Source organism: Phasianus colchicus, chromosome 1 (assembly GCF_987193195.1).
Source record: "Phasianus colchicus chromosome 1, bPhaCol1.hap1.1, whole genome shotgun sequence".
In the NCBI taxonomy this organism is placed as follows: domain Eukaryota; kingdom Metazoa; phylum Chordata; class Aves; order Galliformes; family Phasianidae; genus Phasianus; species Phasianus colchicus.
Window position 1 is genome coordinate 80,403,281 of NC_143436.1, and position 24,194 is coordinate 80,427,474.

General features: G+C 37.8%; 1 protein-coding gene across 1 annotated transcript in view; it reads right to left on the reverse strand.

The window, feature by feature from the left end:
* LOC116239754 (uncharacterized) overlaps positions 1–24,194 on the reverse strand; it is a 34,276-nt gene continuing 10,082 nt past the window's right edge. The window contains exons 4-14 of the mRNA XM_090140009.1: positions 19,332–19,446; positions 16,013–16,348; positions 15,280–15,297; positions 13,321–13,427; positions 12,232–12,238; positions 9,050–9,153; positions 7,553–7,658; positions 1,886–2,221; positions 1,567–1,584; positions 803–909; positions 1–119 (exon numbers count right to left, since the gene is read on the reverse strand). Of these exons, the coding sequence (XP_089996135.1) occupies positions 108–119; positions 803–909; positions 1,567–1,584; positions 1,886–2,221; positions 7,553–7,658; positions 9,050–9,153; positions 12,232–12,238; positions 13,321–13,427; positions 15,280–15,297; positions 16,013–16,348; positions 19,332–19,446 (1,266 nt within the window). The 3' untranslated portion in view covers positions 1–107. The remainder of the gene's footprint in view (positions 120–802; positions 910–1,566; positions 1,585–1,885; positions 2,222–7,552; positions 7,659–9,049; positions 9,154–12,231; positions 12,239–13,320; positions 13,428–15,279; positions 15,298–16,012; positions 16,349–19,331; positions 19,447–24,194) is intronic.

The following is a 24,194-nucleotide window of genomic DNA, read 5'->3' on the forward strand; positions in this document are numbered from 1 at the left end:
CCATATAATTTGTTTATTGGATCCTGAAGCAAATTAGAACTTTTATATAAAGATTTGAGGCTTTCCACTTGCATAATACCTGTCCTCCTCTTCAGGGCAAAGCGTATCTAGTACATTTTCTGGAAAAAAAAAAGAAGGAAAAGAACAAGAGATTAAGATGAGAATTACTGAAATACAAGCAAGGAGGGAAGAGGAGCGAAGAGGAGGGGAGGGGAGAGAAGGTGAGGGAAGGTGAGGGAAGAGAAGAGAAGAGAAGAGAAGAGAAGAGAAGAGAAGAGAAGAGAAGAGAAGAGAAGAGAAGAGAAGAGAAGAGAAGAGAAGAGAAGAGAAGAGAAGAGAAGAGAATTGATTTCAACAACAAATCAATGGTGTTTATAAATATAGCTTTAGAGAACCACTTATTTTCCCCTTCTTCTTCCCTTATAGATTAAATTCTCTTATGCTTTTATTTTCTTTCTTTCTTTTTTTTCTTTTTTCTTTTTGGAGTTCTTTCTTATTTTTCTTATGTGTTGTTTCACATTTCTATTTTTCATTTTTTCTCGTCTTTAAAGAGACCATACATTTTGGTAATACTTAATTAATTGTCTTTTGCAATAACTCCCTGTCATATTTCCTTATTTTTTTTCCTAAAGCCCTTCCCTTCATCCTTGCTAGATTTTTCTGTTAAAATCAATAAGATATTCAGTTGTGTTAAGAGAAATAGATTTCTATAAATATCAGTTGCAAGACCTCGCTTTGTCCAAAGTTTTCTCAGAATGATTTAGGATAAATACGTACAGAGTGGAAGAACTTCGATCCTCACCTTGTACCAAAGCATCATCCCCATCACAAATATTCCATACAAAATGCTCTTGAAAATGAGCATTATGTATACAAACTTCCCAGCTGTAGCACTTCTCTGATAGTTTTCTGAAATGGGAGAAAAATAAAAATAAAAACCAAACATTTCTTTGGGAAATTTCCTAGGCAAGATTATTATTGTATTCTATTCTTTTATTTTATTTTATTTTATTACTTTTTTATTTTAATATTATTATTATTATTATTTTGCATTCATAGCGGTACAACTGATTAGGAAATTGTCCGAATAAAGAGAATTTGGGGGAGACATAAAATGAAATTGGATTGGAGTCTTTCACATAGGAATATCATTTATTCTAATTCTGCAGAGTATCTAAGGAGACAACATGCTGCGGAATGACTTAGTTAAGTTGGTGACCTAACTTCTCACTAGAAAATCAGCCCTTATCTTCATGGTATATAACTGTGTCTCTCAGTGATACTTTATACTAAAATGTTCAGTTTTGGCTTTCAGTCTTATGGAAGGTTTCATGAGAGCAGACAAAAGTTGAATTTTCATACATTCATACATAAGAACATGAATGTATATGTATATACTTGTACCTGTATCTGTGTACACAAGTATAAATGGAAGTATCTGACAGGAAAACAAGCACAGTATTCGTCTAGACACTTGTACATAAGACACATCTTTCAGTGAGCAATTTTTGGATAAATGAACAGACTAATTGTCAAGAAGGGAAAAAAATCAATGACTTAACTTACCTCTGAAGATATAACAGCCTAAATGCAGAAAGAAAGAAATAAGCATTATTAATTGAGGTCAGATATTAAACAGAACATCTTTCATTGCGCTTATTCAATTCCTTTCATAATAGAGGGTGTGTGGGGGAATGAGAATGATAGGGATTTCAGCCAATTTGGAGAAAAACATGATCAGATTCTTTTGATTGCTCTCAGTTTTCTAGTTACTGACAGATCTAGTTAAATGTACTAGACTTCCAAGAAACATACTTGAAATAATGCCTAATTGTCCTGGAGAAAGGAGCCAACAGAGAGTGAGCTCTACATATGTCTTACTCACCAGCATCACCATAGATGAATTTATGTATTAATTCCAGACTTCCATTCTTAAAAAATTCAGCAGTACACTCAAAACGATTCAGAGGGTTGAACCACTCTTGGGCTGAGATTCTCAGTCTGCTGGTCAATGCGTAAGTGCTCCCATTTGGTGTGGAAGTCTCATCTGTTCCCACTCCTTCTGTCATCTTCTTGCCATTCTTTGTCCAGACTAAACTGAGGTGATCAGGGTAGAAACCAGAGGCCAGGCATACCAGTGTGGCCTTCTTCTTCTGTTGAATCTCTTGCTTTGATGGTGAAAAGATGACCACAGTCGGTGATATGATTTCTTTGTTCTTCTCTGAAACAAAAAACAGTGTAGCTCAGAGCCTCCATTAATGATTTAACTAACAAATAACTAACCATGGTGGTTTTTGTTTGTTAATTTGTTTTTGCAGAAGTATTTTCACTGGAGGCTGGACATCAAATTCAAGATTAAATAAGAACTATAGAGCTGAACTTAATCTTCAGGCAACAGTACTGCTGTGAGCCCGAGGAAAAGTAAGACTTGTAGGAGGCAACTGATTTTTGTAGACCCATTTATACAGCTGCAAAAATAACTCATTATCATAACCAGAACCTGCTTCTTGCCTGAAATGTTTTATGAGATACTCGATGGGCTCAGCTTAAAGTTTACCTTTTGCACACATCAACTACAAGAGCTGGTCTCAAAATAGACACTTCTGCTGAAGTCCTTTTTTACAAGGTAGAAAGAGGGCTCTGAATGCTTTTGTGATACTGGATCTAAGCTCTGTCTGAATAAGGGAACCCTGGAGAAGAAGAGGGGAATTCACTGCCTTGATGAGCATGCAAGTTCATGGACTTCAGGCTATAAAACAGTTATATACACGTTTGATTATAGTATCTTTGTATAGTGTATACTAAGTATGCTATGCTATACATGTCTTTTGAATAAAAATAAATATAAAATTTGAATAGAATGTGGCTCAAGTATTCAAAATGTTAATGTACAGAGCATGTATAAAACGTTTTTCCGAATATCGTCCAGATAGCCAAAGTTAATAAAGCTGATCTGCTAATTGAAAAAAAAAAAAAAGAATTTAATTCTCTTGTCTTTTGCGCTAAGATGAACGATGAGTTTTTTTGGTCAAAGAAATAGTAAGCCATGTCAGGCAGTTTAATTTATGTCACAAAATATTGCTCATATGTAGAGCAAAATACCAAGATGCAGTAATACAAAAAAAAAAAAAAGTAAAAGTAATATGAAAGAATGTAGAGATATAGATTTGAAAGGTAGACCATTCAATGGGTAAGAAATTGTTTGGAAGGCCTCAGCCAGAAGGTTGTGGCCAATGGCTTTATGTCCAGGTGGAGGTTGGTGACAAGTGATGTCCCCCAGGGGTCTGTCTTGGGTCTGGTACTCTTTAAGGTTTTTATCAATGATATAGATTATGGCAGGTAGATAGTGGTAGGTCAAGGGGGAATGGTTTCAAATGAAAGGAGGGAAGATTTAGATTAGATGTCAGGGGGAAGTTTTTCACAGAGAGGCTGGTGAGGTGCTCGAACAGGTTGGCCAGAATGGCTGTGGATGCCCTGGGTCCCTGGAATCATTCAAAGCTAGACTGAATCGGGCCTTGGGCAATCTGTTCTAGTACTTGACCTAGGAGTTGACAGTCCTGCCTGTGGCAGGGAGGTTGGAATCTAATGATCCTTGAGGTCCCTCCCAACCCAGAACATTCTACGATTCTATGAATAAATCTTCCTTTATCATCTACTGAGTAAAATATGGATTTAAATTGTGAAGGCTCAATTCTGCAAAGGTGATTGCCCTTCCTCTCATCCTGGAAATAAAGAAGTGGACTATATCCTTGGTGTCCTAATTAGATGGAAAAAAAAAAAAAAATTACAAAGTTCATTATATCTTGAAGAAAGGCCAATAGGATTTCAACTGTGCTTCTCATTCCCATGTCACAGGACTTGTCAGCTCCATCTTTTCTATTAAAACTTTCTCTTACTTTTCCTTGCAATGGATGTTAATTGGAAAAGAATGGAGATCAGAGAAAAACAGGGTTAAATTGTAAACCCTAAGTCTACTTGCCTATATCTGAAACTGTAAATACTTGAATGATATGGTTTTGTGTGTATATGTGTGTAAAATTTTCCCTGCTACAGGGACATAATCCACATTTACCTTTTCTTATGTCCTCGTGGATGATATTACAGAATTCTCTCTCTCTCTTTTTAGCATTTTCAATTGTTCCCGATTTTCTTTCTCAGATTCATTTGACCATTCCTTTCTCCTTTTTTCCTCTTTCCCCATCTGTCTGATTGGAATCCTTATGAAATCTTAGTAGGCGGACAGCAGATGGACAGCCAGACATGGTAGAAATAACTTTAAGTAGTGCAAATAGATGTCTGATTGAAACTAAGAAGTGAAGTATTAAAAATAGTGAAATTTGTTGAAGATTAATCACTCATTTCAATGAAACTAGCATTTCAATGTTTGGATTCTTGTTTTTGTTCTCTGGATCAAATGGTACAGTGCAGGGTCAGCATTAGATTGCCTAATTTGAGAAAAATTGCATTTTCCCAGTTTTCCTGTAGGTAGACGTGCAGGTCACTTTCTCTCAAACTGTTTCTAGTTAGCGCATTACCTATATCTTTTAACTGGTTTTCTTAGTGTGTTTTCAGAAGAGCCAGAGTACAGTAGGTTAATTCATTCATGCACATACGCACTTTCTTTGGTACCAAAATTCCCCTCTTCTTACCTATTATTAAACGTGTTGTGTTGCCTGTCTCTTTTCTTTCTGTGCTCTCCAAGAGAATCCAAGTGAGGATCACCAGATTTTGCCAATTAAATTCCCACCGAAAATTCCCTTACTTTTTATTTCAGAATCTTAAAGGAACTCTCTAGTATTTGGTATATTTCTTTCTTTCTTACACAAAACTCTTAACTGCAGTACTACTCCAGAATATACACTTTAAAATGCCCACCCAAAAATCTCTCCCTTATTCACTTTTATCAAGGTCCACTAAAACCACTCTGTAAGTTTATATGTGAGTATAAGGTTCATCAGGATATTTTTAGTAAGCTTAATAAATACAGCCATTTTCACCAAATATCCTTATATATATTTTATCCATCTTTCTGCATTCCAGAAAGAGTTGGAATTACTTTTATACTGCATTCTGTTGGTATTCCATACCAATTGAGTTTTTATATTCCATTCTAGTCTGTGCTAACTATAGAGCATAAATAATAGAAATTCTGAAGAGAGGATCCTTCGTCTGAATCCACTGAATTCTCTACTTACTTATCATTGTTACAGCCCTAGAACCCTTCCCCTTGCACAACAAAACACACACTTCTCACGAGTCCCACTTACCCAGAACTGTTACTTTTGTTCCGTCTCCAAAATACTGGGTATTGACAGAACACAGCCTCACAGTGTAATATCAAAACTGCTCACTCCTGTGCAGTGATCAACATGTTAAAAACTTCACATTTGATTTTTTTTTTTTTTTTTTTTTTGTCCAGTAGTACCCAAAGATGTACTGAAAAGAAGGTCTATCAATCTGCTATCTCTTTGGTACTTTATCGTTAAATATTCTGCATTTTGTTCTAATAATGATTTGGATGAAAGCATGAAAATGACTACTCACTTGTCTGTCATCAATAAAACACTCTATTGTCTACTACTGCACTTTGACATTGATATATCCTCACACTTTTTAGGAATAAAAGTACATAACATAAGATCCATCCACCTTCTGGACACACTCTCACTTTTTTCCCCTCCAGCCTCCATGTCTTTTGCCAATTCCTTTTGAGTAGAAGTACATCGCTCCCAGTCCCATGGACACACATTCTATCTGGGTATGACAGCGGGAGATAGGAATAACATAGGAATAAGAAGTATTTGTTCATTTGGAGGCAATCTAATTCTGGGAAAAAGATTTGGTCAGGAATATAATTTCTTTCTAATGAAAGACAACCAGAATATTATGTGAACAATGGACAGAGTCTCTAGGAGTTCTGCATTGTAGATGCAGTATATGTTCTTCCAGAACATGTCTTATCTGGCTTGAGCTCTCTTCTTTGATCCCATCTCACTATTCTGACTCCAATTTCTTATATTAATCTTGCTTACTTTCTACAGATTTATTATCATAACAGATTAATATAAAAACATCCTTTTCCATAGGAAATATAATAAAATGAATTTTTTAATTTGTCCCTTTCTTTTTCAGAATTCCTGCTAACTGCATCTTTCTTTGGTCTATCTTTCCTGAAACACTCAATTTAAGATTTTCCATTATACATTTTTTTCTTACCTAGAACAGTGAGTCATATTTCTTTTTCAAAATAAGTTATTGTTGCTGACCTTCACATGAGAATATCTGAGGACCTTGTCTTCATCCTTCATGTTGGCACAAATTTTCTATATTCTAGTTTCCCTATACCCAGAAGAGCTACCTTCGAAAGAGATTCACAAGCCGCAGGAGATAAAGCATGATATTTCAGCACTGAAATATTCAGACCATTGGGAAGATTCTGTCCATGCTTTCCTTGTAGACCTTTAGTACATTTTCTCCTCTTTCTTTCGGGTGTAACAACAAAAGCATTTTTCATTTAAAGAATCCTCTTTTCTATGAACATACAAAAAAACCTGTTTTTAAGCAAGAGATTTATGACAACACCGACTTTCAATACTTTAAGTGATGATGAACTGAAAGCCATGTGGAATTTTCAATGTAAAGTCTTATCAGAGCCACCAGAAAGAATTTGTACTACACATGTTTCTTGGGGGATGATTCTTTGAATGTGCAAAAGGTAGCTTCCACAGAAAGATCAGTACCTATGGCATGTGTTAACAAAAACCTGTGTCAAGTAAGGTGAAAAAGAATTGGCAGACACACTCAGTTTTGCTGTCAGCCTCCACTTACCACTCTATAAGTTCTGAAAATATTAACTACAGCTGTAAGATTGATCATCCTGTGCACTGTACAGAGAATAACTTAAACATGCTCAACTAAAATAGGAAATAGTGGTTTAAACAAAAACAGCTGAACGACAGAATTTTTCTAAGTAGTGTTTCTGTCTTCTTTAATTTCAAATACACATTGTAAGTGGCATTTCCTGACTTGTAACAGTCCTCTTGATATCTGCTCTAAACTTTAAGGGCACTGTTGAAGCACTGTTAACATTTTTTGCAAACACTTATTTCTAAAATATTATAAGCCGAAGCCCAAATTACTGTGATGCTTTTCATAGTCCAAGTTTATGTGAAAGAGAAATCAACTCAAGTTTCCTTCCTAAGTGAACAAAAAATGCTGAGATTTTGTGTAAATTATAGAGGATCATTAAATTGTTTAGTAGGTGATTTCAAAAAGGCCTCCTTTTCTTTGTGCCTTGTAACTTTGACCCACATAGGCATTCTTGTGAAAAGCAATCTCTTGGGAGACAATCCACCCTTTTGATTCAACCAGCCATAAGACTACATAAGTAACAGCTATAATCAGAGCACCAACTAAACTTCTTCAGTATGATATCCCTACCTGTTTCAAAGCAAAGTATTTTGAGGAGGTGAAGGAGATGACAAGCACAAGGCAGGAAAAATAAGTCAAGTTTTATCCTAGAGTAACAAATAAGCATACAAAGGAGACTTACCAAGCACTGTCAGATGGGTGCCCTGTCCGAAGTTCAGTGGTGAGTTTGCACAGTAATTTGAAGAAGTACCAGAATTGGCTGCCACTATCAACAGCTCATAAAACCTCTATCAAGATATATCATATCTTGCACTAGATCACATACAGAAGGGACCTTTCTACTCTCATCTATATTAGAAAAAATGTACTTTTTGCAGAAATATATAGAATATTATTTCAGGAGGTACTGTATCCAGCGAACCCAGCCTATCTAGGAAGTAACAATTTTCATTTCTGTACCCTGCTTCTCAGCATTAGTTTCAGAATTCAGCCTGAGGCATCTTTTGTAAATAAAAGCAGAAGCAGTGAATCTCTCCTCTTTCTGCCATCACTAATCTTTGCTAATGAACAGTTGAATTTCTGGAACTCACCCATCCACCCATCTTGCATTTATTTCCCTCAGCTTCCCTCCTGTCTAATTTTCATGCAGCCCTTTAATACTTTTTTACAAAAAAAAAAAAAAAAAAAAAAAAAAAAAAAAAAAAGAAAAAAGAAAAAAGAAAAAAGAAAAAGAAAAAGATAAAGAAAAGAAAAGAATTTAAAAAACCATGAATTTTTTAAAAGTACAGGCTTCTTTTTCTCATCTGGTACCACTGCTAGGGTCCCAGCATCAAACTCTGCTAGAAACTAGTCCATACTACATTCAAAGGAGTATTCTGTTGGATATATTTTCAAAAGGATAATGTGGGAGTGGGAGTTAGATGTAGTAAGCATTCTTGTAGCTCTCTTCCTAGAAGTTACTTACCTGACTTAGTGCTTTTTTCCTAGCAAGAACAGTGTTGTAGACCTGTCAAAATTGTTTTGTTTTTCGTGTGATAATATTTTATTCATCTCTCCTCAAGCCCCAACCAGGCAGAATCTTAAAGGTATCCGTGTGGGAGCAGATAGATACTGCTTGAAGCAGTATGGTTCCCATGTGGCCATTAAGTAATGATCAAAAACTTGCTGATTCCTGTATGAATATGTCCTCTCATGGTGGAAATACCTATAGATCAATGATGGAATAAGCAAAACGTTCTTCTACTTATACGGGCTGCAATGAAGTCTAGACTACAAATCTTCCTGTGTGAAGAAAAATAGGAACACCGCCAGGATTTCATCATGGCATCAAAGAATTTTCATGTTGGTGACCTCTCCAAGAGGAGAGAGATCTCTATCTTTTGTCTATCCATTCTGGCTGAGTGAACTCCTCAGGAGCATCGGTTCACACTTTTCAAGGAGTGCTTCTGTAAATTCCTTCCAAAGAAATGCATCAGACTTTCCTGCCAGTGTTCTTATGATGACTGAACATGATGCTTCCTTCAAGTCTTAAGAGACTGCGGACAAATTTTAGAAAATATTTATAAGTCTGTGCTTATACCGACTGTACTATGGAAAATTAATGGTCTTGACTGTCAAGACTTTCAAAGACAACTGTTGGGATAGAAATGCTTCTATATCTCTGCATGATGAATTGTACTGTGCCATTTGTCTCCTCCAACACATTGCCACTCAGCAATCCAATCTCCAATCTTGTATATATATCTGGTAAGAAGCAGGAAGATGGCTGTGACAGACTGAAAACTAGAAAGACACAGATGTGTATGAGCATACCAAACAGATGCTAAATACCAGTAAGAGGATAAACAGCATAGGTGCACTAGAAAAATGATTACGGTTTCTGTCATGGGGTAATTTAGGGATAAAGCAGTCACAAGAAGAAAACAATACCATCAAGTGACAAAGTATCTAAAATAAATTTGCTAATATATTAAAATGGGTATGACAGCTGGACAGAAGCTTTTATCCTAAGGTTTCTGACATGCACATGCATATACATGCTCTGTACAGCAAACCCAGCAGTTAGACTCTCCAGTATAAGTTGTGGCCAGCACCCTGGACTTGGGTGAACAGGATACTCACTCATTGGTGTTTCTATGTCTTTTGAGGTCACCTGGCTTATAACTCAGGATCAGTCTTTTACAGTATTGGATATTCATTAATGTGCTTATCTGGAGGAACTCTTGTCTCAACTGTTTTCTCTGGCTTAGATGGCTGGCATAAGTCAACATCAGCTGCCCAGAGAAGTTGTGGATGCCCTGGAGGGGCCCAAGGGCCCCAAGGCCAGGTTGGATGCAGCCCTGGGCAGCCTCGTCTCGTATTAAATATGGAAGTTGGAGACTCTGCCCTGAACAGAAAAGGATCCAGGAAGGCTGACTACTCCTCAGCAAGGAAGTCTTAGAGGTGCAGGAGCAGGCTCTACAGTAGCTGAGCTACTGTAGTATAAGAGAACAAATATCCTGATATCCTGATGGAAGGATCCTTCTGATCTGGAAGTCTGGGGTGCAGAGCAGAATAAACCACCATTAGGTGGAAATGTTTAGAGACCTACTACTCCACCTGGACTGTGACCAGTCCATGGGGCTAGAAGGGATCCATTTAAGTGTGCTGAGGAGCAGGCAGAGGTGATTGTCAAGGCACTTTCCACCATCACAGTTTCTGGTCAACCAGAGGGGTTCTAGAGGATTGGAGGCTTGATAAAATGACTCCCATCTACAAGGGTCATAAGGAAGATCCGAGGAACTCTAGTCCTATCAGCTGAACCTACATGCCAGGGAGGGTTACATCTTGAATGGGATCACTTGGCACGTGCAGGACAACCAGGAGATCAGGCCCAGCCAGCATGGGTTCGTGAAAAGCAGAGCCTGCTTGACCAACCTGATCTCCTTTTGTGATCAAATGACCCACCTGGTCATTTGGATGAGGGAAAGAATGTTGCTGTAGTTTACTTAGGATTTAGCAAAGCCTTTGTCACTGTCTCCCACTGTATTCTCCTGGAGAAGCTGACAGTTCCTGTCTTGGACAAAAGCGCACTCTTTGCTGAGTGAAGAACTGGACAGATTGCTGGGCCCAGAGAGCGGTGGTGAACAGAGTTAAATCCAGCTGGCAAGCAGTCACAAGTGGTTTTCTTCAGGGTTTGGTACTGGGGCTTGTCCTTTGCTGATCACCCGAATGAGGGGACTGAGTGCATTCTCAGTAAGTTTGCAGATGATGCCAAATTGGAAGGAATGTCCATCTGCCTGGGAGTAGGAAAGCCCTACAGAGGTATCTGGCCATGCTGGACCACTATACTTAGGCTGAAGGAACTAGGACTGTTTAGTCTGGAGAGGAATAGGGTCAGGAGAGACCATATTGCCCTTTGCAACTACCTGAAAAGAGGTTGTGGTGAGGTGGGGATCAGCCTCTTCTCTCACGTAGGACTAGAGGGGAATGGCCTCAAGTTGCACCAAGGGATTATTCAGGTTGAATTTTAGGAAAAAATTCCTCTCTGAAAGAAGTTGTTCAAGCACTGGAATGGGCTACCTAGTGAGGTGGTTGAGTACCCATCCCTGGAGGTGTTCAACAAATGTTTAGTTGTTGTACTAAGGGACATGGTTTTGTGGGGAAATATTTGTGGTAAGTAGATGGTTGGATTGGATGATTCTGGAGGACTTTTCCAACCTCGGTGATTCTATGATTCTAAGTTCCAAATGTTTTATTTGTTGTTATTGAATCTAACATATTTTTAATATTCTTTTGTTATTATTATTTTGATTGCTTTGCCTTCCTTTTTTTTTGGTCCTATCAAACTACCTTTATCTCAGCCTATGAGTTTTATTTTTTCTCCCGTTCTCTGTCCCATCTCACTGCTGGAAGGAGTGAGCAAGCACTTGTTTGGTGCTTATCTGCCTGCCACAGCAGCAAGTCATGCAACGTAACACGAGGAGAAAAACTTAGCACCATGCAAGCACAGACATCAACAGCTGCATCACCTTTTTCTCTTCTGGCTGATCAGGATAAAAGTCTACTAACAGAAATTCTACAAGGTATGAATCCCTCCAGCAGCTCACCTTGGACACTCAGGCTATTCAGGAACTGGCCCTAAATCGTTGGTCTCCTCACATGCTTGTAGAGGAACATATGAAACTCTGAAGACTACAGTCTCACTCTGCTTCCTTGTACAGACCCTCCCTCCTTTTCACAGATGCAAAACTTCAGTTCCACACCCCTCCGTATTCCCCTCCCCCCACACACAGACACACACACTGAGACCCACACGTATGCACTATCAGTCTCTTAGCAATTGATCTGGATCCTCACTCTCTCAGTCACTGATAGTAGGGCATGCAAGATTTAAATCTTGGAACCCCACTTTATTTGCTAGAACACAATATCAGCAATGGATGAGCCTTCTAATATTTGCATAACAGATAGATTCTTCCGCTCAGTATTGTCACTGAATGTATCTTAATGTGTATATTTTATAATACTAAGTGCCACTGAAGTTTTGGTGTAGAATAGTATTGCAACAAAATATCAAGTTGGGAAAAAACACTCAAGCTTCTTGAATGGAGTGACACAAACTTTATTCCTAATTTAAGAAGCTGACATCTCTGAGCAGTAAGGAGGTGTTTTAAAGCTAAGACAGAGATTACCCTGCACGTCCATGGGAAATCTGGCAGTGATTAAAACAAAGCTGAAAGAACAGGAGAGAACAGAGAACCATCAAGAAAGAGGATATTAGAAGCTTGGACTCTACCACAGAAAAGAAAAACGTGGAATTTGTTGTTTTCCTGTTGATGAGATGGAGGAGATTATTCACTTATTCTTTATATGGCTTGCTACCAGCCTAAATGAAAACAAAACAGAATAAACAATTAAACAAGAGCATGGTTAACAATAGTCCAAATTTACAACTGCCTGTACTGTTGTGTTTCCTGAGAGCATGCACAGAAATGAGCATGTCAAGTTGATGGGGCCAGACTCTTTTCAGTGTCATGCAGGAATAGAACAAGGGGCAGGGGACAGAAACTGGAACATAAGAAGTTCCATCTAAATAAAAGGAAGAAGACTCACCTGGATACTTTCCTGTGCAACCTACTGTAGAGAACCTGCTTTAGCAGGTGGCTGATATCTAGAGGTTACTTTCAACCCCTACAATTATGTGACACTGTGCTTCTATGAAGCTGTAGCTCCAAGCCTTCACTCTTTCTTAGTAGCAAGAATGTATCTTGCTACAAAAGTACCCAGACATATTATTTACTTACATACTGAGTTAATAGCTTAAAAAAAAAAAAAAAAAAAAAAAAAAAAAAAAAAAAAAAATCACAAATGATTGTGACCCAGTAATGTACTTTCTCATGTAGGCTTCAAAAAGGAGGAAAAAAAGTCTTGAAAATAACTGGGGTTGTACTCATACTCACTCTTAACTCTATTATGTCCCTTCTCAAACACAATTCCCAGTCCACATCTAAAGGAAGTTGGTGCTGAGGCTTCCACTACTCTGACCAGAAAATATCAGGTATTTGAAAAGATTACAGATAAAAAGTGTTCTACGTCTGTTACAAGCTTCCTAAAATTCTCCTATTTTTTTAGATTTATCCCATTCACTGTATGTATCTTCTTCAAACTCCTGATTTCTACTTTTGCTGCAGGCAAGTGTCCCTTCTCAGTGATTACAGAAAAGCATCATGTGTCTGATATTTCCCTGCTTTGCTTTCTGGAGAAGTTGTGCTTACTACTTCTTATCTTTTTTTCCATATGTTTTCAGAAAGAATTTCTCTGCTGGGCAGCATTAATTTTGTTTGAGCTCTGGAAAAACTGTAACAGAAAACTTACTACTTGTGATTTTTTGTGATTGTAAATTTTGTTTTGTCCCCTAATCCTTGTACTAGTGAACAAGCTCAGCCTGAAAGTGACACATCAGCATACCTTGACTTTCCACATCAGAGTGCACACCAAAATTGCATAGAGGAAGGCTTTGCCACACAAAATGAGGTAAGTGAGCTTCATAGAATTTCCATAATGCAAGTAGGATTCTGCAAAGCAAATGCAATTTGTGTATTAAATTATCATCATCAGGAGAGACTTGATACGATGTACCAGAAATACTTGAAATCTTTAACCAAGCAAAGGAATTACAGTCAAATGAATGGTTATGTTGATATCTGAGATAGCACAGAATGGGAAAGAATACTGTGATTCAAAGAATGACAGGAGAAAGACAGGAGAAAGCAATCCTAGAAAAGACAGAGACTGGCTTTATGATAAGAAACTATGTTCTGACTGGGAATAGTTAACCTTTGTGTTACCACACCTGATAAAAATGTAGGCTGGTCATGTAAATCCCCCTTAGGAACTTGAATTAAGTTGAATTACAAGATACATTTGTTTTCGCTTGTTATTGTCAGTAAATGCTGTCATATCAGGTAAGTTTTACAGCACAAAATAACATGCTATCTAGCCTTTTATTTTAATAGCTTTCTGATCTTGCCTGACCAACCTGGTGGTCTCCTATGATGGAGTAGAGGCACCGGTGGACAGGGGAAGGGCGATGGATGTCATCTTCCTGGACTTCTTCAGAGTCTTTGACATGGTCTCTTACCACATCCTTCTCTCTAGATTGGAGAAGTATGAATTTGAAAGATGGACTGTTCAGTGGATTAAGAATTGTCTGGCTGGTTGCAGCCAAAGGGTTGTGATCAATGGTTCTATGTTGGGGTGGAGGCTAGTCACAAGCGGTGTCCTCCAAGGGCCAGTCTTGGGACCGGTGCTCTTCAACATCTTCATCAATGACATAGATAATGGCATTGGGTGCACCCTCAGCAAGTTTGTGGATGACACCAAGCTGAGTGGTGCAGTCAATATAGTAGGGGGAAGGGAAGCCAACAAGAGGGACCTGGAGAGGCTGGAGAAGTGGGCCCATGAAAACCTAATGAGGTTCAAAAAGGCTCTTGTGAGGCCCGATTTGGAATACTGCATTCAGGCCTGGGGCCCCCAGCACAAGAAAGACATGGAACTCTTGGAACAGATCCAGAGGAGGGCATCTAAGATGATCATAGGACTGGAGCACCTCTCCTATGAAGAAAGGTTGAGGAAAATGGAATTGTTTAGCTCGGAGAAGAGAAGGCTCTGGGGAGACCTCATTGTGGCTTCCAGTACTTGAAGGGAGCTTATAAACAGGAGGGGGAATGACTGTTTACATGAGTGGATAGTGATAGGACAAAGGGGAATGGTTTTAAACTGAGACAGGGGAGGTTTAGGTTAGATATTAGGAGGAAGTTTTTCACTCAGAGAATGGTGACACAGTGGGACAGGTTGTCCAAGGAGGTTATGGATACCCCATCCCTGGAGGCATTCAAGGCCAAGCTGGATGTGGCTCTGGGCAGCCTGGTCAACTTGTTGGTGATCCCACACATAGCAGGGGGGTTGAAACTAGATGATCATCGTGGTCCTTTTCAACCCAGGCCATTCTATGATTTTCAGTTTTGATGTCATAATCACTTGGTTAGCATGATTTTTTTTTTCTTTCATGGATGAACTTTCTGCTAGAAAAAAGGTAAACATGTAGCTTTCCTATAGAGGGTGATGTTGAAGACTGGGGGAGATAGAAAGAGCAAGTGACTGCATGGAAAGGTTCCACATCTTCTTCCATTATTTCATAAGGTAAATGTAGATAAGAACCATACAGAATGCTACTCCAACCTTCACCTTTTTTTGTTTGTTTGTTTTTAATAACAGAGGTGTCACTCAGATCTGAAAGAATAAGTTAATCTTCTAGAAGAAAGATCTAATATATATCTCACTCACCTCTTACACTTACCATCAGTAAAACTGAAATTGAAATACAGATGTTTATTTGCCTATGAGAAGGTAAGAATGTACACATACCTTTAGTAAGCGCACAGCCTGAAAGACAAATAAAAACAGAAAGTCACATTTTTCTTTGGTGTGAACAAAAATATATTTTTGACATTTCCATTTACAGTGTGTCTTTTTTTTTTTTAATATACTCTGTATTTTTCATTTTACGATAGAATATATTTTATAATGTACTATGTTCTTTCACTAAGAAAACTTGAATAAACCTTCAAAAATCTCTCTCTATATATAGATAACACTGTAGATACATACAAATACCTGTACAATTACAAATATATTTGTGTCATGAACAAACCACTGTATAGAAATAAATAGCCCATATCCTTTTTTTTCATCTTTTAAGTGACTTCTAACTTGTACACTGTAACACTAGAATGCGATGAAAAGTGTGGCAATAATAGCAGGGTGGCAAAGTCTTCAACTGCAGCAGAAGAGGATAAGCCCACATACAGCAGCCATAGACACAAAAACAAAGGAAGAAAAATTGCTTACCTTTGGGAGGCCTCAGATAGGCAGGGATCTCCAGTGAGATATCCTCACCTCCACTGCCAGCCCTTAAAATGAGGTTGTGGAAGGGGGTGGATCCTGGCTCCACTCCTTCCAGTCACTCAGGTGTATTGCATGTAACTGAGCAACCCTGGGTTGGCCCTGCCTTTCTACCAGGTGCTCAATCACTGTTTCAAGCCATGACTTAGCATTTCCACTATGTAAACCACAGCGATACTCTTTTGTTTTTACTTACCAGCATCACCATAGATGAATTTATGTATTAATTCCAGACTTCCATTCTTAAAAAATTCAGCAGTACACTCAAAACGATTCAGAGGGTTGAACCACTCTTGGGCTGAGATTCTCAGTCTGCTGGTCAATGCGTAAGTGCTCCCATTTGGTGTGGAAGTCTCATCTGTTCCCACTCCTTCTGTCATCTTCTTGCCATTCTTTGTCCAGACTAAACTGAGGTGATCAGGGTAGAAACCAGAGGCCAGGCATACCAGTGTGGCCTTCTTCTTCTGTTGAATCTCTTGCTTTGATGGTGAAAAGATGACCACAGTCGGTGATATGATTTCTTTGTTCTTCTCTGAAACAAAAAACAGTGTAGCTCAGAGCCTCCATTAATGATTTAACTAACAAATAACTAACCGTGGTGGTTTTTGTTTGTTAATTTGTTTTTGCAGAAGTATTTTCACTGGAGGCTGGATGTCAAATTCAAGATTAAATAAGAACTATAGAGCTGAACTTAATCTTCAGGCAACAGTACTGCTGTGAGCCCGAGGAAAAGTAAGACTTGTACCACAGTCGGTGATATGATTTCATTGTTCTTCCCTGAAACAGTAATGTAGAAAGTAACGTAGCCCAGAGGCTTCATTATTCTTCTCAGCAACCCCTTTTAACTATGAATTGTTTGGGCTGTGCAACTGGTCTTTTAATAAATTCCTAGTAGACAGATAATTATCTGTAATACAGATATGCACAAGTGCAAAAATCATTAGTTATACAGTATTATAAAAGCTCAAGCAACAGAAACACAGTACTATTTGCATTTCTCATGTTGTCTCTATTAGAACAGAACAGTTGATAAGAAGCTGAGCAAACGTATTGGCAGAAAAGTACACAGTAGGCCTGTATTTGTGTTGTTGTACTAGGAGATAAAATTCATAAGCATCTTCAGCTGACTGTGGCACATTCCTGAAGTTATAGTAAGACATGATGGTTATTGTTGTTTTCAAAATTTTACTTCCATGTTATACCTTACTTGTCACTCAAGGTATGATACGATCTGAAAGGAAAGAGTTATTCATTCTCACTGTCTGAATCACTTCAGGTACATAATCTAAAACTGACTAGGACAAGTTTATCTTTAGTTCTTAACTTACTATCCTATTTTAAGACTATGAAGTATTGCTTTATGTCATTTATTGTTTAGGTTATCCTCAGAATAAGAAAAACTCATATAAGACTTTCCAAATAAATGTGTATACACTCACAAGAAAAAAAAATGTTCCATGTCCTAGATGATCCGTGTCCTTATATCTATACAACATCTACAGTCAAAAAGGATATATATTTCATATATATTTTTCTAGAGGTCCTTTTTTTTTTTTTTAAATTCTTATCTAGCATGACGAATCCACCAGGTCTGCAGAACACACATGGAAAGAGAAATTCATGGAGAGAACTATGGATGAAGACTTTGTACTTTTTCTATGTGATGGGATTATAAATTGTGGATGCTTTTCATGATCATTTCCTCTTTTCTAGAGTGGACACATATAAATAAAAAGAGTTTTATATCTTGCACGATCTTGACCCCATGAAGCCTCAGTATTTTCTTTCAATTGTTAGCCTTAATCATGATTGTTAGTGCTTACTCCACAAAGAACCTTGAGCCCATACACGAGTTCATACGAGCCTCAGAAGAGGTATAGTAATTCATAGTAATGTGTCTTCATAGTCAACTCACTAAAAGTTTTGAACTCCTCTGCTTCCATTCCAGCTACACAAACTAAGGTTGATTACTTTTACTTCCAGTACCTGGTTGTATCTTTGTTGTTTATTTTAGCTCTTAATGTATCTCTAATATAACATCAGTGTGGTGGCTAATGAGTGAAGACATGGAAACACATGAAGAAAAGAAAACACAAAGTAGTAGTGAGGGAGGTTTAAAAACAAACAAACAACAATAAAACAAAGAAGGAAAGCTGTGAAAAAGGCTTACACAGAGAATCAAAGTAAAAAGAATTTTAAAAAAACCAACCAAACATAGCCAGAGAATTAGCATATTTAAAATGGAATTAGGAGACTGATGCAAGCAAGAATAGAGGCAATCATAAAACATGTTGTCAACAGCCCATTCTGTTCTGATCATCCATGTTGGTCATATAAGATCACTGATGCAATGCTTAACCACTCTCATGCATAAATGCATGTATGCCCTGCCTTACACTCTTCACTCATCCCAGAGAAAACGTATCACAGTTCTTCCATTCCATTTTCATCATATTAAGATCACTTTCATGATTTCTTGTTATCTTTAAGCCGTACTTTCATTTGAAAATAATGTATACACTATATATCATTAAGGGAAATTTTCAATTGCCCTTTACATTAAGCACTTGGGCAAAATCACAGCAGCTTGTGCATAACTTTGACTACGGTGTCAACTCCAAATATAACTGGTGCAGTTAAAAAGCAAAGCTGTAACTCCTCAGACTACAACCCACAGTCCTTGTGTTGCCCTTATCAGTCACTGAGTTCCTTAAGATGGGAATATTCAAAGGAACGTATTCTGGTGTGTATTTCTACAGTTTGCTATCAGAGCTTGCAGCGGCAGATGGAAAAAGTAGTTTTACTCTGGGATTCCAAAATGCTCAACAGATCAGGTAAGCAGTGTTAAATTATTTTCTGCAAGAGGAGAAGGCTGAAAAAGTAGATGGAGAAAAATAGAAAGAATAGAGGAGGATAGTGCACTTTCCCTGATCAGAAAAGTGAGAGGAAGAGAACATAGACTTTTTAAAAATCAGGAACAGTGAAAAAGAAAGATAAATGGAGCCAGTGTCCCAGTGCAACTTTAAGCAGCCTGCTCAACATCTATGGTAAGAAAAGCAAAGTACCAGCAATCAGTTCCTTCCCTGCCACATTCAGCAGCCACAAGAGCATGAACAGTGAGCATGGTCATACCTCCTAAATGTTGCTTTTTATTGATACACAGTGACAAAAGAACTCACAAAACGTGCAGACCAAAGAGGGATCTGTTTTCTTGGACAATGGGAGCAGAGTTATTTTTTTCATTTCTCCCATCATGAAGCTTTCAGCCAGAGAAGACAGCAGCACAAGTCAAAGCTAAAAAGGATCCTAAAATTAGTGTCTGCAAACCCTATGTTTCCATATCCATCTTCCTTTTCTTTCTTTCTTTTTTTTTCTTCTAATAAACAATCTATAAAGCATCTGTCCTGTCCTTGTGGATGGGGGAAAAATTACCATTATTCTGCTATTAATTAAGAAATTCTTTTATCCCCTAAAACAATATTACATATACTACAGAGATCTGACTTTTAACTTACCTAGTACTGTGAGTTTTGTCCCAGTGCCAAAGAACAGTCTTTCATTATTCACACTATTTTGTAGCTGCATTAAAACCTCTCTGCTACTGTCCGTTCTCTGAACAAAGCTTCTGGACTAACCCTCCCTCATGTGGTAGATAGTGAAACACAAAATACCTTAATTTATGGTCTCCTAGGAAATAAAGGAAAGGTCTGTAAAGGAACAGCAACTGCATGTCTGTCTAATCTGGTGAGACAAGTCCCAGAAATTCCTCTTCAGGCTCTCTGATTCAGGAACAGGTGAATCAATTTGCGCAGCTTTCAAAAATTGTTTACAGGACACTTAAGGACATGCAGTATTAGAACACACTCCTCATAAATAGAAAACAGATTTCTTTCCTTATTTTCAGCTGAAAAGACTCAATTCCTTATTTCCCCATCTCCTTTCAATGTCATGAATAGCCTTTTCTTGTAAAATAAGTATTTTGGGTTTTTTTAGCATACAAGGTGGTTCATAGTGTCAGCAGTCAATGATGGATCAGCGTATTGTTTTTCATCAGCACCTCAGATTCACACCGTAGTTAAAAAAAATAATAATAATTAGTTGATCATCTCCAATTGAGGGCCTCCATTTTTCCTATGGAGACAGAATTTTATCACCTGAATGGTTTTTTTTTGCTCTGCAATGAAGGGCCTGGTATAAAAGCATGAGGCATCAGTTCTTCTAATTCCAGGAATAATAGTAATGAGAAGAAGAGATCACCATCACTGGCAACCCTGCCTGCAGCAGCGGGGTTGGAACTTGATGATCCTTAAGGTCCCTTCCAAGACAAGTCATTCTATGATTCTATGATCTATCAGTCTTAGAAACACATTTGTTTTCTTCTGGATGTGGAAGGAGTCCAAATCCTGAACTATGACCCAGAAATAAATGTTCTCCAGAAGTTATTTTAATTTGAAAATAGGCTTTTGGTGATATTCATCAGCTTTTATCATCTATTCTGAAACAGTATGACTCTTATTCCAAATAGACTTTTTAGCACAATCCTGACAGATTATACAGAAAGAATCTTGCCATGCTGTGGAGAGCTGTTTTCTAGAACAATCAATTGTTAAACAGCTGCATAGAGCTGTTAGTATTGCCTGTGATAAATCTGAATACCTTTTTCTTCTGTTCTGATAGCTAAAAATCAGCAGATATATGTCTTTCCCAGTTACCTGATTTAACATGTTTTAGTTTACCCCATAAGATCTAAAGTACTTTGCTTTTAGAGTCTTGATTTTCTTTTTGAGACCTCTCCTAAATGTAACTGTAACTCAGATAGCCTTTCAGTGGTATCTCCACAATAACCTGGAAGCACAGTTACACTTTTCAAGAACAGTGATTTTTGCAGATGTCATTTTTAAAAAAAATATTGATGACATGCATATATTTTTCAACCCATTCTCAACCTAACTCGTTTGACAGACAGTTCTTTATTACAGAAAATGTTTTCTTTCAGTTATTCAAAGTGAGATGTGTGTCCTTACTTAGATTAGTGAACTTAATCTAGTCTCCAAGATAGACTGGGCAACTAGCACATCAGTAAAACATCAGTTTAATAAAGAAGAAGAGAATAATGCTAAAGTGAAATAATCTGATGAGAATACCCAGGATTTAAAGTGATTTAAAAGAGAAAAGAAAATTTTCTTACCGATCACTGTAAGTTTCGTGCCATCACCAAAATTCATGTTACTTCACTATGACATACTGTTGTATCATAAGTTAAGAGAAAGAGTGCACTGCAGTTGAGTTTAGTAAGGAGAAGCTTGAACTATATCTTGAAACTCAATCTCTATCTAAATGACCGTGGCAGAGCAATAGCTTGAAATCTCATTGTATCATCTGTAGCATTTATAAGAGCATTTTTTCAGAGTTCATTTGTATTTTTGTCTATATTTCATTCTTAGAGAGAGGTTCTGAAAAAACTATTTGCCATGTTTTCCTCACTGATATCATGTGCTATTCTCATTTTGTAGACATAAACTGTACGGAGGTGTTCAAAGTGGTGTAAGGGGGTCAATGTCTAGAAATATAATTCCTCCATAACTACAGCTTCCATATTGTCAGGCTCATACTCTAAACACTGAGAATGTTTTATTTCTTTAACTTCTGAAATTTAATAATAAAGTCGATTTCTGGTGGTCACAGTTGCACACCTTTTCATTTAGTTGCTTCTCCTTTGTGATAGTGAATTAAGGCAAACCCATCTTTTTTCCCCTTCAGCCATCTGATAGTCTTGCAGGATTCCATTCAATTTTCTGATAGGTTGAAAGTAATTCACACAAGGATTGTCCAGAAGAATCAGTTGGCTGGTCTCAGACAAATCCTTTCTCATCACTAGGAAAAACTGCAGAGATATCATGGAAAAGGATTTGAGAAAAACACTGCCTCGACAGGCATGAGTCATTCAGTGAATGCTGGAGAGTTGCTTGCAAGAGAAAGCCCTAACAACCTTTTTATATATTGCTTCTGAAAGATATATGCTACCTTTCAGATTCTTCTGTCACATTAATAAAGAACCATTTTGAGGGTAGCAGCAAACATTATTGCATCAGAAAGATATTGTTTGCTTCACATACTGTGGTAGATTTAGGTGCATCTGCAGTCAATCTGGTTTGCTGAAAATTATTTCAAGGTCATCAGAATCCACTGGCTTGCTTTCCAGACAGGATAGGCTTGCAGTTCTCAGACGATGAAGGTAAGTTCAAAAACATACTGTGTCTGTCAAGAGAAACCAAGACAGAACATGTCCATTGTGCTATAGAATGCTCTCTAGTTGTCTTAGCACACTCTCCCATGTGACTTACGCAAGTACAGGTTTTTGTAAAGACCTCCTGGGAAATGCATCATCGTGGAACCCCCTGTCCCCACAACGGTACAGTCTCATACAAAAACAATTCCACCTGTGTCTCCACTCTCATTTTGTCATCCAGTCACCATAAAATTTTTCTGTGGAAACCACAGGCCACTTCCTTCCTCTGCCACTGCTCTGTCTGTGATAGTCCCATTATCTCCTGTTGTATACGTTATCCATTAATATATCATTCCAACAGTTCTTCCTTTAGACAAAAATGATTCTTTGTTATGATTACCTAGCTTTATTTGCACTTATTTTTCATTATGTAATTTCACAGCAATAGTCATGGTGCTTTCATTCCCTCTCTTCTGCTTCAGGATGATAACAGAACTCAAGCCTTCTGTAGTTGTTTTACACTGAAAGTGATTTGCTTACTATATACTAGCATTTCTCTTTATAGCCTTGATTGTGAATATTTTCTTCAATCTCTGTTGTACTTGCCATTTGCTCTGAAAGGGATGGAAGCAGGATGCTGGGCAATTAGCTTGCATTCTCTGGCTGCCTGTTGCAGGAAGCAGAAATACAGTCTTCTGCAGGTTGCTTCTGACTGATGAAAAAGCTTAATCTATGAACAAGAGCTTGCCTTCATTTTGGAGACTGAAAGGGGAGGGGACTTCCAGTGACAAGTTATAAGGTACTTTCATATTTCTTTCTTACACATAACTAAATGAAGACACAAAACTGCATTTTTCCCCCCCTATATTCAGTTAGCCCAGGTATGATGAAAGATCTGTGTGAGACTTTGCAGACTGGCGGACACTGAGGCAGTACAGTGAAAAAAGGTGCGTGTAATATTTAGACATGGGGTACGTTCAGCCCATCCAGGCCTTGTCTTCTCACAGAAACTATCCAGGTATAGCTGCATGAATAAGCACCTGCAGTTCGTGTTGCTGTCTAATGGCTTCACTTGAAACTGTTTTGATAATCAGTCAGCAGAAGATACAATCCTTTGAAATAAGGTAGTTCTCCTGGGAAAAAAATCACAAATTGCTTTCCCTTAGTTTATCCTGCTCAGCTAGGAAGAGGTGTTAGGGCTCCAGGGAAAATGAAACATTTAGGATCAAGACAGAAATCTACAGAACGTTATTTCAAATACTGGACAGGCAATTGTCTCTGCAATATCCTCTTTTCTACAGCAGCAAAACAGTATGCTTAGCTCACTAATTTAAAAAATGATTGAGAACATTTTTTTCTTTGTTTGTTCAGATTGAATTATTTTTAAAAATACAATTAGGACTTTTTCTGTCCAAATTATGACACTAGAGGGATGTTACTTGCCTTCATTGAATCAAGACTTTCTCTTATATCACTAGCATTTGTTCCAAGTCTAAAACCTTCCTACTTAAATCCCTTTATGGGTCTTACTGTCAGTAGCACGCTATCTGAAACATGCTGTCTTTTGTGTAAAAGCATGCAAACCACTTCCTCTGTATTAATTTTAAGGAGAAGTTCTATGTGATGCTATTATCACACAGATGGGCACTATCACATAGATGGGCACTATCACATGGTAATATCCAAGAAGTGCCAGCAGACAGCAGTCTTGTCCCACTTTAGAGTTCATATATAGTCCATATAGGTATTTTAGGCTATAATTTAAAATGATAGGGAGAGAGTGAAGGAAAGGTCATCCCTTCTTTTTAGTTTTCATGTGTCTGACAGAAAGTTTCATGGGCCGAGATATGTAAAGCTTCAGCCAAGAGGGAAAGGTGAGAGTCTGTGAATAAGAGATGTTTAGGGCCATGTTTTCTAACAATAGTATCACATTAGTGCAGAAATTTTCACAGAAAAGTAATGATCTCATTGATTATATCAGTCTTGGATTCTTTTCTAGCTTACATAAAATGCAAGATACAGAGAAGCCAGGAGGTTTTTAGTCCAAATTTAATATCCTGCCTAAGTATTTCCCAAAGGCCTTGGCAGCTTAATAGAGGACATCCACTTTTCCAGAGCCTTTTCTGCTTGCAGGAAGCACACTGATCCT